This window comes from Thermobia domestica, chromosome 14 (assembly GCF_964235325.1).
Source record: "Thermobia domestica chromosome 14, izTheDome1.hap1.1, whole genome shotgun sequence".
In the NCBI taxonomy this organism is placed as follows: Eukaryota; Metazoa; Arthropoda; class Insecta; order Zygentoma; family Lepismatidae; genus Thermobia; species Thermobia domestica.
In genome coordinates, this window is record NC_137467.1 from 77,972,454 (window position 1) to 77,990,962 (window position 18,509).

The 18,509-nt window shown below is 38.1% G+C and overlaps 1 protein-coding gene across 1 annotated transcript in view; it reads right to left on the minus strand.

Moving 5' to 3' along the window:
* Positions 1-18,509, minus strand: part of LOC145670232 (uncharacterized) — a 138,050-nt gene that overhangs the window by 21,302 nt on the left and 98,239 nt on the right. Inside the window, exon 2 of the mRNA XM_081738626.1 lies at positions 15,499-15,752. Within this exon, the coding sequence (XP_081594752.1) occupies positions 15,499-15,744 (246 nt within the window). The 5' untranslated portion in view covers positions 15,745-15,752. The remainder of the gene's footprint in view (positions 1-15,498; positions 15,753-18,509) is intronic.

The following is an 18,509-nucleotide window of genomic DNA, read 5'->3' on the forward strand; positions in this document are numbered from 1 at the left end:
AGACGGGACAGACCTCTTCCAATAGAAACAAATATACTTTTTGAGACGGGACAGACTTCTTCCAATAAAAACAAATATACTTTTTGAGAAGAGACAAACTTCTTTCAATAAAAACAAATATACTTTTTGAGACGGGACAGATTTTCTCCAATAAAACAAATATACTTTTCGAGACGAGACAGACCTCTTCTAATAAAAACAAATATACTTTTCGTGACGAGACAGACCTCTTCCAATAAAAAATAAAATACTTTTCGAGACGAGACAGATCTCTCTTCCAATAAAAACAAATATACTTTTCGAGACGAGACAGATTTTCTCCAATAAAACAAATATACTTTTCGAGACGAGACAGACCTCTTCCAATAAAAACAAATGTACTTTTTGAGACGAGACAGACCTCTTTCAATAAAAACAAATATACTTTTTGAGACGAGACAGACCTCTTCCAATAAAACAAATATACTTTTTGAGACGGGACAGACCTCTTCCAATAAAAACAAATATACTTTTTGAGAAGAGACAAACTTCTTTTAATAAAAACAAATATACTTTTCGAGAGGAGGCTGTACTTTCAGGATGCCTTTTTGGGACGAGATAGCCTCAAATCTTGTCTCGTAGGCAGCAGCACGCACGGCCTCTAGAACCGGACTTATAGTAACATAATTGTATGCTAGGGCTTTCTATTTCCAAACATAGAAAAAACATACTGATACCTAGACTTCTACTACCTGCTTGTAATGTTGTTAAGTGGTTGTAGTCACTTAAGCGTCAGTAAAAGAAGAAAAATTGTTCTACACGTTTGTTCCATGTATTTCCCCATCGAAGGAGCAATGAGTGATTTTTCCTTCAAAAAAATTTGCCGAAGTTGAAGCTTCAAATTCGATTGTCAATAACTCGGAAACAGTCAACTTGAAACCGTATAAAATCCGATTTTGAAAGACAGAAATTGCTATTTTGCTCTTAAATTTCCCACGTGCTATACTAATTACAAAATTTTCAAAATTTATAAAATATGAAAATTTAAACTACCGTAAGTACTTTGCATAACATTTAAGCAATTTTAAAGAAAATCGCATGTAACTTACAAACATAATTATTTAGAACACTGTATTTTAAATATATAGAAAAATAATAGCTAGATATATAAGGAAAACATTAGTGTAAGTTCATTAGTAAACATTCAGTATGACCATTGTTATTGAAATACAAACTTTGGTGCAAAGTAACCCCCATACTTTGCACAACATACAAAAAAGTATGTTCAACATACGAACATAACACAACATACGAACGAACATAACAATGTTTTCCCTTCAGTGTTTATACGATACATTTTACTTTCTACACAAAACTGCATGCAGTCTACAAATATTGATATTAGAATGATGGTACCGGTATTAGTACTTAGTTTGAATTATCGTTATTTGTAAAGAAAATTATGTATTTTCTGGTACCGGCACAGAACTATATTGTAATAGTTTAGCATATGTCCTACAAAAATGCCAACTCAGGAACAGAAAAAAATCCCCGTGAACTGATTTGCCTTGGTTATTCCTTATGTCAAGAATATCATCCCAACCCAACAGTAATCAGTGGAAGATTTACGGGGTTTGGGACTTCCAGGCTGAAGCCCACCCAAATAGAATGATTTCTTTAAAAAAAAAAATCTAATGTTAGTCATTGCTACGCGTATAAGCTGCAGCCCCCCCCCCCCCCAAAAAAAAAATATAGTGATTTCTGGAAAAAACGAAGCCTTAGTGAGTGAAGCCCCTCTCAAACTACTTTTCTGGATCCGCCACTGTTTATAATTTATTTTCCAACAAGAAATTCATTCCGGCATCTACCTAAATAGGAAATTTAGCTAGATTTTGAATGCAGGAGGTTCCAGTAGTAATAATTTCCTACCTAAGAGGTATTTTGGACCGGTGCAAAGTAATCCCGAGTAGATGCTGAAACCGCCTTCTCCCAGTTTTACTTTTTTTTATTACTTTAAAACGTTTCACATTTCAATTTCAACTATTGCATCAAAGTCCCATTATACACAGTAGTATTCTATGAAACTGACTTAACTTTGACGGAAATTCTTATAGGTGATATCTTGATATTTTGGCGTCCTTTACAGTGACTGCTTTCCATACCTCTACAACAACGAACCTTCCCGGTAATTAGAACTGATGTTAACCGCTAATATTATAGCCAAAATACAGTTAAATGTTCTATCTTACGGTGGCAGTTGAAACTTCCTCTTTACTGTTCATAGTTTTGCCGACTGAGGGCTGTGAAACTCTTCATATTTTGTGCAAAGTAACCCCGTCTTACAGTACTATATGTTACTTATGTTTTTGTATATTTAAGTTAATTATTCGTAAATTCCTATCCTAATAAGTATTGTCTTTAATTAATAGAGTCTATCGAAATTATTGATGAAAACAAGCACATTTTGTTGTCAGAACTTAGTATTTTCATCACGATTTTGTGCCATAATGTTCTACTGATCGTAATGAAACTAGACAAACTTCATTCTCCAGTTATTCCGAGTGTGACTTTAGAAACTGGCAGTTTTTCGTGTGGTAGTTTACTTTCTTCCGTTCATGACTTTTTAAAAAGGTCCGGAGTGCAATTTACGTTCCTTGTTGCTTGCTTTTGAGATTCACAAATTCCTGCATAAATCACTTGGACACTAACATGCACTTTCCAACAACAAAATTTGACAATTATCACTGATCTCACGTTTATCCAAGCGTCATTAGCCTATTTCCCGCTCATAGACATCTTTTTTGTCGTTGATGAAATAAATATATGCTGCCAATTTTGACGAAAATTCCCTTTTTGAAAAATTAATGTCAAAAAATCCCACAAAATGGATTTTTTTCACGGATTGGTATCACTGAAATAAATGATTGCACAGGAAAATATTTTACATGCATACTACTCTAACAGCACAAGTACATAGCAGGCATATGCCTATCATGCTCCCCCAGGTACATGGGAATGTGTCCAGTATGTGCCTTATGCACTTCTAAGAAAGAAATAACATGGATGGCAAGTGATAGTCACAGTCTATGTCCGCCCCTAGGCACATGCCTGACATGCACCTGGGGAACGTGCCTAGTATGTTTTCCATGCCGTAAGCGTCAATGAACCACAAAATTACTCCCCCAAAATATGTTAAATCGCCTATATGCGTAATGTGTTTATATTAAGGTGAGTCTAAAAAACACTTTAAACGAGTGAAAAAAATTACCCCACTGTAGGGTGGGTGCGAACCACAAACCTTTGGATTATTAGCCGGGTACTCTTCCGACTTGGCCACGGAGGTGATGAAGAGAACGTCGCTTGTAGAGGGATGAATTATTGAGGTCTTTTCAATTTGACTAATCAGAGTACTCCTTTGACCGCGTATATTCGACGATAACCGTTTGGGATCAGATAAAATCTGCTCGCCATGTAATTTTATAACAAAATGACGAGTGTCTATTTACTTTATTTTATGGTTGTTCCATATTCACTTTCATATGATTGGCGACAGTTGCCATCTAATAAAGTTGATGCGTTTGTTGCTTCTAGTACACAATCGCTTAGAAAAAGAAGCAACAAATGCATCAAATGTAGAAGATGAATTTAGAACACCTAAATGTAGCATACCTAGCACATCTTGTGCTGTTAGGGTATCCGAAACAGTATGTACCTAAAGGACGTACCAAGAACATGACATATATATATATATATATATATATATATATATATATATATATATATATATATATATATATATATGTGTGTGTCCCAAGTAACGACATAAAAACGAATGACTGTTAGAGTGCGAAACTGAGCCAGGTATATAAATTCTATATTTGTGGTACATAGTTGCAAATATCAATTAGGTGTAATAAGTACCTAAAACTGTAGATAGCTGAAGTACATACTTAGCAAATGAATATCATATGTGCTAAGTGTCAGGCACCTAAAAAGTAGCTGGGACACCTAAATGGCAAATGCCTAGCACATGTTGTGCTGTTAGGGCACGCAAGTCAAGGTCTACCTCCATGTCAAGTTTGATTGTATCGGATAAGTTCTGTACATCGTTTACTCTATGTGAGTGACTCAAGGAAACAATATTATGCCACATCGTTTAGCTTTCGAGTAAACTGGGAAAATACGATTTAAGATTCCCATGCAATTCAATACAATGACACATATCAAACAAGCTTTCCCTTCCATCTGCAGTTACATTTCCGAAATTAAACTACCTACATACAGTTTTCCCCATGCCGTAAGCTTCGGAGAACCACCGATGGGCAAATAGGGACATCTCACCAAAAATTGGCGGCCTCGCAGCGACTATCCGCGGTGGCTCCACTTCCGTTTTGAAAATTATACCACTAGCGGCCGAGACGCGACAAAACGTCAATGAACTAAAAAATTACTCCCCCTATAATATGTTAAATCGCCTATATGCGCAATTTGTTTACATTAAGGTGAGTCTAAAAACACTTTTAGGTCCCCTTCATTCGCATCCACTGAGTTGCGCCACTGCTTATGAAAAGACGAGCAACTGACAGCAGGTACCAAGACTTCTTGTTATTTTCTGTTTCCCCACCCCTTTTATTGCCCATGTTACGAATGGTGTTGCCAGGACACATAGGGCCATATGCATAGTCGACCACGTAGGGGTCCCCTAGACGAACCGTACCTGTGGGCTTCCTCAACCTTCCCCTTGACTGTGCAATGCATAAAGCTTCCAAAGTGATCCCTCAGGTACGGTTAACACTAAGAGCTGATTGGTCTAGTACACCTCGAGCGAGGCTAAAATTTTGTCAAAAAAAAGTTGAAGTTGTTTATTGTTGACACCAGTGTGGAATCCAAAAGTGTTCTCTGTGTGGTTTCTGTCCTAAAATGAGGAAATATCTTCGATTGACGAGTTTGAGTCGTATATGGGTGTGCATGATGTCTCCGAGGTGAAAGTGGCGAAATCCGTATTAAAATTGGTGTTGTGGTTATTTTATTATAAAGAAATAAAAAAAAATAGGCCTAATGAACGTTAAAATTCCGTAATCTTTAACAATGAAATCTAGTGCAACGGAAAAACGAAAAGTGCATTTTTATCAGTTACTATTCGTTAAAAGTGTATGTTTGAAATTTTCAACAATAACAATGAGTGAAACAAAACAATTTTAATAACGTATAACCATAATATGGATACATCAAACATTTCAAACGATGTGCAATGTGCTCATTGTAATAAACATTTTCTTAGCCAAAGAGGCTTATCCATTCACACAGGGAAATGTCATCACGCGACACGCAAGAGTAAGGACAGTAACGTGAAACTTCAACAGCCTACCAACTATATTTCGGATTTATTAACCTTAGATTTCAGTGACAATTCTTCTGAACTTTTAACCAAAATGAATGATCTTATGTCTTATTTGAAGGCTAATGTTCCGGTTCATCGTCGTGTCCCGCGCGGTGCTCGTTCATCGGTAGCTGATTCTCTATGTGATATTATTCGTAATATCAACAACACCAATAATGTTGATTCTTGGATCGACCTTTTAGTTTTCCCCTACGCAGTGCTTTGCATTCCACCGCGTTCTGAGAAAGTAAGTAATCTCACCACTTGGATGAAGCTAAGAGTCAGAAACTGGAGGGAACATCAGCGTGAAGTATTAACAAAGCAGCATCGAGGGACCAACGAACTTCGCAAACTACAAAAATCCGGTTCAACCAATACGAAAAGCATCGAACAAAAATTAGCAGATGGTGATATACGTGGCGCTATCAGACTACTGATATCCGATGACACTGTGGCTACGCCAGATACGTCAGTACTACATGCTCTCAGAGAAAAACATCCAGCCCACGTTCACTCATTCATCAATCCCGAACCACCTGAGGACTCGACTACAGTAACTAAAGTCTCTTCCATCGAATTATTAAAGGCTATAAAATCCTTCCCCTCTGGTTCGGCAGGCGGAATGGATAATCTCCGTCCCTCAATCTTAAAAGATCTACTTATAAATCAAGACTTTGATTCAAGGGAACGGTTAACCACATCCATTTGTGAATTTATGCACTTAATTATATCTGGGAAAGTGCCGACCATTTTACGACCAATTTTTTTTGGTGCTTCACTTATAGCACTGAAGAAGAAAAGCGGTGGAATTCGCCCAATAGCTGTTGGCAATGTTTGGAGACGCTTATCAGCAAAAATTATCTGCTTCCGGATACGAGATTCATTAATTAATATACTATCACCACACCAACTTGGGGTCTGTATACCATTCGGAGCAGAATCAGCCGTACATGCTGCCAGAATGTACTACTCATCTTCCCATACTGAAGTGAAAGCATTTTTGAAAATTGACTTCCGCAACGCCTTCAATGAACTCAACCGCGACTCAATGTTACAATCTGTTAAAACTAACTTTCCAACGTACTATCCATACATCTACCAATGCTACTCCGAACCAAGCAATCTTTTTATAAGGGATAACATAATTCACTCACAACGTGGAGTACAGCAAGGCGACCCACTTGGACCAGCACTGTTCGCCCTAACAATCCATCACATTATTAAGGATATTAACACAGATTTAAATATCTGGTACTTGGATGACGGTACCATAGCTGGAAATATCGACGTAGTACTACGCGCTTTTAATAAAATTCGTCTAGAAGCTTCATCTATTGGATTGTTTCTTAACTCTGCCAAATGTGAAGTGAGTTTTCTGAGCGCCAGAGCTGATGAAGTCCATGACCTTTATGAAAAGTTTAACGAAGTAGCACCTGGTATCAAACTCTTATCACCTACCAATGCGGAACTTTTAGGGGCTGCCATCTCTACCGAATCAAGGAGCAAAATTTTATTGGACAAGATATCAAAATTAGAATTCTTCTTTTCTCAATTATCAAAACTTTCTGCACACTCCGCTTATTATTTACTACGAGCTTCACTCTCACTTCCAAGATTACTGTATTTCCTCCGTTGCTCCCCTTCTTGGCAGGATGATAAATTACTTGACAAATTCGACCACACTCTTAGAACAGGACTGGAATCCATTCTAAACTGTTCTTTGAAAGACAGTTCATGGTTACATGCTTCCTTACCAGTTGAGAATGGAGGCCTTGGGATTCGTCGAGCCATGGATATCGCCATACCTTCTTTCCTCGCATCATTCTATGGCTCACGAGAACTAATTGGATCTCTTCTTCAACAGGAAGTTGACTTAGACTCGATTCGAGATGTACAAGAATGCACCGATAAATGGACTAGTCTGGTTGGAATGGATCCCCCACCTATCGACAAAAGACATGTTCAGTCTGTTTGGGATGAACCTATAGTCAAGCTTCGTTTATCTTCACTCCTATCATCAACTAATAACCCAGATGACAAAGCCAGGCTGTTAGCTGTCTCTTCCTCCAAAAACGGAGCATGGCTTCAAGCCCTACCTTCTCACACACTCGGGCTACACCTTTCTAATGAGAGCTTTCGTATTGCTACAGCTCTGCGCTTAGGTGCTAATATTTGTGAGCCTCACTTTTGTCCTGCTTGCAACGCATATGTTGATAATAAAGGATTACATGGCCTTTCATGTAAAAAAAAGTGCGGGAAGACAATCTCGACATCATATTGTAAACGACATTATTTGTAGAGCCCTCGTTTCAGCGGGAGTTCCTTCAATAAAAGAACCAAATGGTTGTTGCCGCTCTGATGGTAAAAGGCCTGATGGCATGACCTTGGTACCGTGGAAAAATGGAAAAGCACTAGTCTGGGATTTCACATGTTCCGATACGTTTGCTCCTTCCAACTTACCCCATTCTTCAATTCAGGCAGGTCTCGTCGCCGCTCACAGAGAATCAGACAAAAGACTAAAATACTCAAACCTATTGGACAAATATTTGTTTGTAACAGTAGCAATAGAAACCAGTGGGTCTTGGGGTCACGAAGGATTTAATTTAATTAATGAAGTTGGTCATCGAATAGCAATCAAAACTGGTGACCCCCGAGCTACTTCATTCCTTTTCCAACGTATCAGCATCGCCATCCAGCGCGGGAATGTGTCATCGATCTTAGGCACATTACCTCCTGGTAAAGAACTGGACGAGATTTTTCTTCTATAACACACAATAAGACGGAAGGAGACATATCCGAGGAGGCTGACAACCACTTTGACTATGTTCATGAAGAATGTTTTGAATCCAGTTTGGATAAATATACATTGTTGGAAGTCATGGCTAATACCGGGAACTGTATTAGATCGAATAGACTACAACATAGAACAAGTCCAAGTGCAGGTACAAGAAGGACTTCAGCAGCTGCAGAAAGCAGAGAAACATCAGAAAAGAAGTCGGAAAATGATGTGTGTTCTAGGAGTGGCAGCTTTTACAATCTTCTTGATGGTGCTGTTGATTGTGGTGAAATCTTAAAATGTTTTTATTTTACTAATTGTGCTTTGAACAAGACTGAAGAATAATTAATAAACATTTGTAAATAAATAAGTTAATTAATAAATTCACTAAAAATTCCGAAACTCAATTCTACTATGATAAAGAATTAACATCGAAGCAGCAACTGCATGGATACAACGCATGCTATATCAAAAAAATGAAATAAATGTTCTGAACTTTGTTCTTGCCAAGGCGGAAAAATAATGGTGTAGATTAGGAATACAGTTCTTTTTTTTTTTTTTTTTTTTTTAATTTTCAGATAAAGTCTGTTAACTTGAAAATAGTTATAAAGTGATATAGAAAAGCGGAAAAATATCGGTGTAGATTAGCAATACACTTCTTTTTTTTAATTTTCAGGTAAAGTCTGTTAACTCGCAAAAAGAAATACGGATATGTAGCTAGAAAACGTGTAAGGCTGTAGCTTTACAATAGAGATCCCACTAGAAATAAATTACATGTATACAGTGTAATTTTTTGGACAAAATCAACCCATAGTATTTTTGTGAATGTATTTTCTAAACAATTTGCCAGTAAAAGTTAACCTTAGGAGGGCATAAAAGTTATGTCTATAAATACAGTATTTTGGGGGGATATTCCATGCAAATAGCGTAAAACTTCTTATCTACTTATTCCTAGTGTTATCATCTAATTGCGTACAATTGCATAAGACATACATACATATAGTGAAAGCCAGACGTCTCAAAACCACGTACCAAACTTTGCAAGCTGCTTATTACAAGCAATTTTTGCATCTACTACGGTTTAATGCCAAGGTGAAGCTGGAGGGCTTCAGTCGAAGTCCGTCCGTAGGGAACGGGCGAGTTTGCGATGGTTTGTAAACGAATTATGGGTTCACTCGAGCAGACACTTTTACGAAATAGAAAATTTATAGGTAAAATACGATGTGATCCCTACATTTTTCGTGAAGGAATGAAAGAGTAAATATAAGTAATTACCATCAATGGCAGCATATTGAAATGATTTAAGTGATAATGAAAGTATTGTATGTGTAAGTGTGCTCTTCCACTATCCTCGTATATACGTATACCCCCATCGCTGACGCGCCTGCTCCCTATGGACGCACCCGCTCACTATCACTTGGAGCCGCCTGATGCGCTCCTACCATAACTCAGTTAGGTAGCATTCGTGCTTTTAGCCACATAGCACAAATTGATTCGTATCTTATGTACTGTAGTTTTTATGTTATACGCCCACACTGTATTTATACTGAGCCCTCCTGAAGTTAATCTGCAAGTAGTAATGGAGTTCTTCATATAGACATACTTTGCAAAAAGAAATACAAAGCTCTAACCTAACCTGAAAATGTAAGAAATGTGTAAAAATTTGATAGAACTGTTTACTTGAATAATGATCAAATTAGTATAAAAAATATGCATCTATCTGTAGTAGGTGGTCACTAAAACCTAGTTTTGCATTATAATTGCATAATTATGAGCCATACTTCTTAACATTGTTTCCATAATCACGTGAACCGATGCATACTTTGAGCAATTACAGCGCGTCGATAAACAGGAGTTCGATGATTTCCACTTGTATTTCCTTATACGCATATCACCAACAGTAATGTGCCTGCTTCCGCGGACAAAATCATGCGTTATCCCTCAAATTGTGCCCAGCTTGGAATCGGAATAAATGCAAACTTATCCTGTGTTGGGCATGGTTTTTCGCACTTATTTATTTATAGGGCTAATATATAAGTTTGCAAGCATATTATAAAAGTGTACGCAGCTGGTGGTCAGGTAAGAAACCAAGAATGCAAAAGACGTTAGATCATTAGTGAAAAAAAAGGGATGTTAGCGCTCCTCAACTTTACCTATGCTAACTTAGAAATGTAGGAAAACACCAACAGGGAGAAGGATGTAAAACACATTAGAATAACATTTTCACGATGAAATATGTGTAACTATTGAGTCAATTTTTCCCATCAGTGATGATTCCAGTTTTTTTTTTTTTTTTTTTTTTTTTTTTTTTTTTGTGGCGATTTCAATATTCTGCGGATGAAATGTATTAGTAACGAAAATACTGAGAATTCACATTGAGCACGATAGGCTATGTGGTCCTGAGGGAATGTCATGGTTCTCGGGGAGAAATTTCTCCCCCCCCCCGGCCGATCCTTGAAATCACCACTGGACCCCTAGAATCAATTCTGAAGCTAATCTACAATTTAATCTAAAATCTACTTCAGTACCAATACTGTAACAACAAGTATCTCTCGCTTATTTTATTTCAGGTAGAAGTTGTTAGTCCATTCTTTGACCTTGTATTCAATATTTGTACGAGCGGAAGCAAAATATCCTGCAATCTTCTTTCAGGAATTGGTATATATTTTTAAATTGGTTGCCATCAATATGTCATTTATTATCGCTTAATCAGCTCAACGAATTCGGTAAACTCATTAACATACTCAAATATTTTGTCAGCACGGTGCATTTGCATTTTATACAACAACAGAAACTGCTACGGGCTAGCAAAGGGTGCGTTGAAGCACCCCTAGCCATCTCCTTGACTTACGGGAAGGTTGCGGGCTTGTTTGACCCTGCGGGAAAATTCTGCAACGCAAATTATCACGTGTCCCGTACGTAGCCCCTAAGTAACCCGCAGAATAACTATGCATACGGCATAGAAATACATCGAACACGCAGAAGCGCACATATAGCTATTCATGGTTCGAGATTTCAGTGTCCATTCGGCGACTATCCGGTTCATATAGTTCGTAGAAGCATTTCCACTGTCTCAAGTTATTCCACTTTGAGAAATAGCTGTTAATAGTAAGCAAGCACTTCTTCTTATTTTGCTGCTCAAAAAGAAGAAACGTAGAGGAAAAAAAAACGAATGTCCGTGCATCCTATGCTATCAACGAGATTGCAAACTGGCCTGTATCATACTTTGTATCGTGATCTCTGTGCAGACAAAATGAAGTTCTTTAACTACTTCCGTATGTCGAAAATTTTTAGATATTTAGAACTAAATCCTTTTCATTGAGTGAGTTCCCTGGGTTTTGAAGATGCTGACATGAAGGGGAATATTTTAGATTCCCCGGATGACAGTTGGCCTGAACTAGCTTGAATGAGGTTCCTGAGAATTCACAGGACGGCTCTCTTTCTGCTAAGAGATTTGCCTTAGAGGAGGATTTGCATGAGAGCAATCCTGTCATTAGGACTATACATATGCATATTATGTCCATACTTTTTTTTTTTTTTTTTTGAGGTGTTGCAGCTCCAAAGTCAACATAAACTTTGTAATTAATTTCTCAATTTATATTCTTTTGTTAGACGCAGGTAATACTCTTCCAGTTACCTATATTTTTGTTTATATATTTTTATTACTTACTCCGGTGCTTGTGGTCCCTAGTTCGATCCCAGCTCGCGCCGTGTGGACTTTGTGGTGGACAAACACCGCGTGCGTGGGTTTCCTCGGGGTTCTCCCGTTTCCTCCCACTTTCTTCATTCCACCATTTCATTCATTACTCATCATCACCGTCTCCTTTAGCCTAACCGGCATAACCGTGGGACGTAAAACTTAAAAATTTCATTTCATTTTTCATTTTTATTACTTAGAGTTCAACTTCATTTCAACACGTACGCTACTAGGCTACATGGGACGTAGATCTACAAACCACAGTACCTGCCACCGGAAATCGAACCCGACTCCTGCAAGGGTGCAAGTTCTAAGCATTTAGCCACAAAGAATCCCATAAATATATATTTGGTTTTGTCAACAACATATTTCCGTCCTTTACTTCTTTCCTTAATGATTTAATAATAATACATAATTCTGTAAAGACAATAAAGTGGAGCGTGCCAATATTTTTTTCAAGTTAGTCTGGAAATCAAAAATGGTACATGTGTACCAGGTTTGGTTTTAGTAAACAGATTAGAGTCGAGATGGAATATTATTCTTGGGACACAATTGATTACAGAAAACCGCTTCTCCCTACCTATTACTGTTTTTACCTTATAGTAATCAACGTTTAAACCGGAAGTAGTTGATTTATGCCATTTCTGGTTTAAATAGAGGGCTATGAGGGGAGATAGTACATTTGAAATGCTAAATTGATTACAAAAACACTTTTCGCTATCTATTATCGTTTTTATTCTATGGCGATCAACACTGAAAGCGGAAATGGTTGATTTCTGCCACTACCGATTTGAATAAAGTGTTAAAAGAGAAAATGCGAACTATTCTTAGAACGGTAAGTCGATTCCAAGGAAATCGAACTTGTTCTCTTATCGGTTTTCTTTATATAGATTAATATTGAAACCGGAAGTCGTACTGGATTTCTACCACTTCCGGTTTTAATACAGTATTAAGGATGGACATGGGAGATATTCTTGGAACACTTAATCGATTTGAGAAAAACCCCTTCTCGCTATCTATTATGGCTTTCGCTCTATAATGGCAACGTTAAAACCGGAAATGGTTGATTTTTACCACGTCCGGTTGATTAATCGTCTCCATTAACGAACTCGGACGAGATACCATAATCGCTCCACATATCTATTGCAAAAACAGAATATAACAATTTGGCATTTGTCCAAGAGTTATCGTAGGAGTAACGGACGGACGGACTAAGAATACAATATTATAAGTCCCGTTACATGATAATAATAATAGTTATAAACGTATCCGGAAATGATTCATTTGGCATAAGGGGTGTCTGCTAATCTGGTGATGAATGACTAATACCCAAAGAACAAAACATAATAAACGACTAGGCAGAGTTGGATTTACTACTAGGCCCGGGGTGCAACGTTTTGAGGGGAGCACTTTGAATAAAAATTTAATTAGCAAGACGAAGAAAAGTGCAAAAATATAATAATAATAATAATAATAATAATAATAATAATAATAATAATAATAATAATAATAATAATAATAATAGAAGTCAAACAGTTTCCAAATAATAATTGATTTAGGAAGTCTATTGGCGTTAATCATTGGTCGTCGAAGCTAAATAGAATTTTAGCATTCTACTTGCCTCGCTAGTCGCAACCCTCTGTGCATGAGCTCCTCAACACCTTGTCACAATATAAATCTAGATAACGTTCAACAATCCGACAAGGGCGCCCATGTTGTGGTTCACAAGGGGGGCAGTATAAGCGACGTTTCAAAAATAGTTTCAAATTTTGTTGTAACTAATGTAAAAATTCTATTGGATTTTCGATATTCTGAAGTACAATTTCCTCTAGGGGGGGGGGGCGATCGCCCCACCTTGCCCCTTCTGATGGGCGCCCTTGCAATCCGATTATTTTATTTCCTTTAATGAAATTCTTAGTGTTGGAATATTCAAATTATTAGGGCGAAAATTCAAAACGAATTTATTTCATTATTGCGCCAACGCATATCGTAAAACTCATCATTCTCTGTAACCATTTCAAACAACAAGAAAAGATCGTGAATTTATAGTAATTAAAGTCTTTCTTCACAACATATGTAAAATGAAAATTCATTAAAATTTCTACTAAAACGAAATAATAGTATGCATAAAATAAGTTTTTCATTATTATTTTCTATTGTGTTAAAAATTTCCCCCATCGGGGAGGGGTAGTAAACCCGCGACTAGGGCAGGCACGGAAAGACCAAGTGTGCATGTTTCGTCTGATCAGCATCTTTTCTTCTTTTCTTTCTTCCTTTTTTTTTTTTTTAACAACATATACATACATTGGCATCGAGATACACTGGCAACCTTGTGCGGTGACCGCCACTTCAGTGTCCCCGTACGAAGGCTACAATTTAAAGCAATGCTTTTCCTCGAGTGGAAGACACTGAGAGTTGCTCGAGACAGTTGCTCGAGAGCGGTCGGTGGCGGCAACCGTTTTAGTGGAAGCAACTGCAGTGGAAGCAAACGAAGGCAGCAATTTAAAGCAATGCTTCACAAGCAGTTGCTCCACCGAGTTGCGCCACTGCAGTGGATAAATATGAAGAGGGACTTAAAAACCCACCCCAGGGTGGGCGCAAACTACCAACTTTTTTATTCCTAGGCCCGTGCTCTTCCGATTTGGCCATGCAGGCGATAAAGAAAACGTCGCTTGTAGCGGGATAAATCGTTGAGGTCTTTTGAATTTGGCTAATCAGAGTACTCCTTTAACCGTGTATTTTCGGCGATAACCGTTTGGGATCAGATAAAATCCGCTCGCCATGTAATTTTATAACAAAATGATGCGTGTCTTCATGGTTCTCCCATATTCACTTTCAAATAATCGGCGACAGTTGCCATCTAAATTCATACAACTATTCGCACTCATCTCAAGATTTTTCACTTCATGATAAGCCTGTATTCAAGGGGGGCAACCCTTAAATTTTTACTGCCCCCTAAAATTTTCACGGTAGGCTTGCAAATGAACTATAATATAGTTCGACCGGGCCCCCCTAACTTCTACCGAGCCCCCTTACATTTTGGGCTGGCTATCAGCCTCCTTCATGATGTAGAAGCAGGAATCACTGTACACCCCCGGAGCTCAGTTTAGGAACAATTCGTCACGAAAAAAATAATATATAATAATAACCACATGCACATGACTGGCGATAGTTCGTGTTGGTCCCTTCGAGATTCACCGCAACGAATCTAAGGAGCGCGGACCAAAATGAAGTCCTCGCTGCTTCCCCGACTCTACATATCACTTTTGACTCGACGTAATCCTGCCTCCAGTGAGACACTAGCGGCAATCCTTCGACGTGTCGCTATAGCGACAATCGACATTTACCGGCAAGTGGGCCACTGGGTGTTGGCGACGTTAACGGCATGGGGTTATTGATTCGATTCCAACCCATTCCACTTAAAAAATAAATTTCAGCGGGAGTGGCGCTTACCATTATGTTTGTCCGAGCTACTCATATATATGCTGTTCTTTTGAACGATTCTTTTCAAAAGAAAAAATCGAATAAAGAAAGGTGAAATGAGAAACTAATTAACTTAAATGCCAGGAATTATTTTAATCGTTAATCCACGTTTTGAGTATTCAGTGCAATTAGATTACTGATAATAAAAACTAAATATGTACATCGTAAAATAAATTTGCTTACCCTAATATCAAGCCTTCCATTAAGTACGTAATATTTATATTTGGTTCTATTCGCTGGATCTTCAGGTCCGAGCACTCTGTCGTCTACTAACTGCCAGAACAAGAATCGATGCTCGTTGTCATTACTTGGGCAAGGGAGTACTGCTGTGGTCCCTTCTTCTGCTTGTTTCACTACTATCGTTCCAGTTACATGACCCATCATGATCCACAAGAAACACAAAATGTCTGCTTCCCCTCGGTGTTTCATAGTTTTGTCTGCAAGGAACAGAAAGAAAAAAACTAATGTAGACCTACAGATAGTAATTCAAAAATAATTCATCCAGAATCCATATAAAGTGCATTATATTCACAAAATTTAGCCAACAAGTCTTTTGAACGTTTATCCCTGTCATTCTAAGGTGATACGTATGAGTACAAAGAAGAGTCATAAGTCTTGCAATATTTCCACAATTCAAACAATAAGCTCGTATATACGCTATGATCGACGGAAAGTACAAGGTCAAACTGGCCCAAGAGGTATCGTGGCAAGCCGACTACTTACACTGAGGCCGCCACTCTGTTGGGATCTTCAGTCAAGTTTTAGTGTCAGTGGCAATGGGCTCTCAACAACGTCTGGTACGTGAACTGTTACTACATGAATCAAATTCGGACGTAAAGCTGCGGCAGCAACCTAAATGATTTGTCATATGAAAGGGGAAGGTGCAGTGAGCCACAGTACAGCAACTCATTGGTTCAGAAATTTTGTGCAGGTTGTAAAAATGTCGAAGATCATCCTAGTGTCTTTCTCCCAGTATAACAGATCCTGAAGTCAAATGACACGTCATTGAGAGAATTCCATACACCAGGACACAACGATTGCCAAACCAACTCGGCATGTCCCGGTCCAGTGTAGTGCATCATCTTCACGAACACGGGAAAGCCACCAGAAACTGCTGCATTATGCCACATGAGTTGACCCCAGCTCAGATCCAGAGGAGAGTAAATATGCATCAACAACTGTTGCAAACTCCGCTTGATATGTGTTTCCTGAAAAGGATTGCCACATGCGACGAGAAGTGGGTGTTTTCTTCTGAAATCCGAATGTGAAAAAAAGAAAAGTGTTGAGTAATGGCCAACTTCCAGAACCGGTTGTCAAACAGAGTCATTTCGAACAGAGTCATGCTGTGTGTGGTGGAACTACAAGGGGGTAATTCACTTCAAGTTCGTTCCTAATGATCTTACCGAATGCCGACTTTTAATCTGAACAGTTGGAGCGGTCGTATACTGAATTATATGAGCCGAAAGCGCTCTCTGCTGCAAGGAGATAACACAAAACCACTCACTCGGCGCGAAAAACTCAACAAAAAATTCAGGAACTTGATGGTATCGAATTGATGCCACACACGATATATATAGTCCTGACCTTGTCCCGTTGGACTACTACCTGTTTCGGACCATGGAATATTTCCTGAAATGACGATGCTTGGCCAACCAGCAGAAGGTTGAAACAGCAGCGACTGATTTATTTTTTGCCTCGAAGGAGAAGATGTGGTACGGACGTGGTATCGACGTGGAATCGGGGAACTGACAAGACCAACATGACAGGTTATACTTTGAACGTTAACCTACTTTAATTGTACTGTAATAAATACAGGTACGTCGTGTAATCAGAATATTGCAAGACTTCGACTTTTCCTTGTAGTTTTCCAGACTCGTTGTAGTTAGTGTAGCCAAGGGGGGAGTCCGGATCCCCCCTTCGAAACAAGAAATGAAAAAATTAAGGAAAGATGAAACGAAAAAAAGAGGAGGAGAAGAATCAGCGTTAAAAATAAAAAGCTACAACAAGCTTTTGGTTTCTCTTTCTTATGAGGAGATTTGTATTACTTGCAACAAATGGTGGCAAATGAATGGGATATCCTGGAAAAGTCAAGGAATTTGAAATTTCTAGAAAAGTTACGGAATTCTCAGAATTTCTGCTACTAGTCAGGGAAATTTCAAGCTTTCGAAAGCATAGTGCCGTTCTGTAACAGTATGGACATTTTTGATCATAATTTTTCGTCATCCCTTCCCTTCAGAAGCAGTTTTCTATTGCGTCTTTAACGGGATTATCTACCTTTTCTCGGCATAAAAATTTTTATATTGGACCTTATGGGGAGAAAATGCCTACCGAATTTCCTCAGTTTCTAAGGAACTAGGTATCTCTAATGGGAAAGAAAAATTTTGCAGCATTCTACAGAAGTTTATTAACAAGTTGAAATACTTAAATTGTATATTTGTCTGCTAGTTTAGCAGAAATAAATTATTAAAAATAAATAAATTAGTTTCTTTTTATACAAATTATAATATGTCTAACTTTGGAACCAATTATGGTAGAAAGACACAGAAATCTTACTGTCGTCACGGGCTGTAAAAGGTAATATATGACATTTTCACAAGAAATAATTATCGGATAATTTAATAACGGACAATTTCGCGGGCTGTATAAAAGAAGTCGGCGTGTCATATCCGGCCCTGTAAGGACTATTATGAACGGAAGGTGGCAGTCAGTAGTGAAAGAATCAAGATAATTGAGGAACAAACACGTGATCAAAGCCTAACTGAGACTTGGTTTGAGGAAAGAAAAATCCGGATTACTGCATCAAATGCAAAAAGGATTGCTTGCAGAAAACAAAACACTAGTTGTGCAAAGATAGTGAAGGACCTGGTGTATCCTAAGGAATATAACACTGTTGCGACAAATTGGGGGAAAGCACACGAGGCTATAGCACGAAGAAAATATGAACAGGTTCTAGGAGTCTCTGTTATTCCTTGTGGTCTATTCATAGATAAACAAAACTCCTTCCTAGGGGCAAGTCCTGATGGTGTCGTTTATCCAGATGAAGGAGAACCATATCTCTTGGAAATAAAGTGCCTTTACAGTGCACGATTTTGCGAAAGTATCGCTGAAGCTTGCGAAAAAATAAAATCCTTCTGGCTACGCAAGAATGAATTTTTTGTTTCTCCCAAAAAACCACACGTACTACTACCAAATTC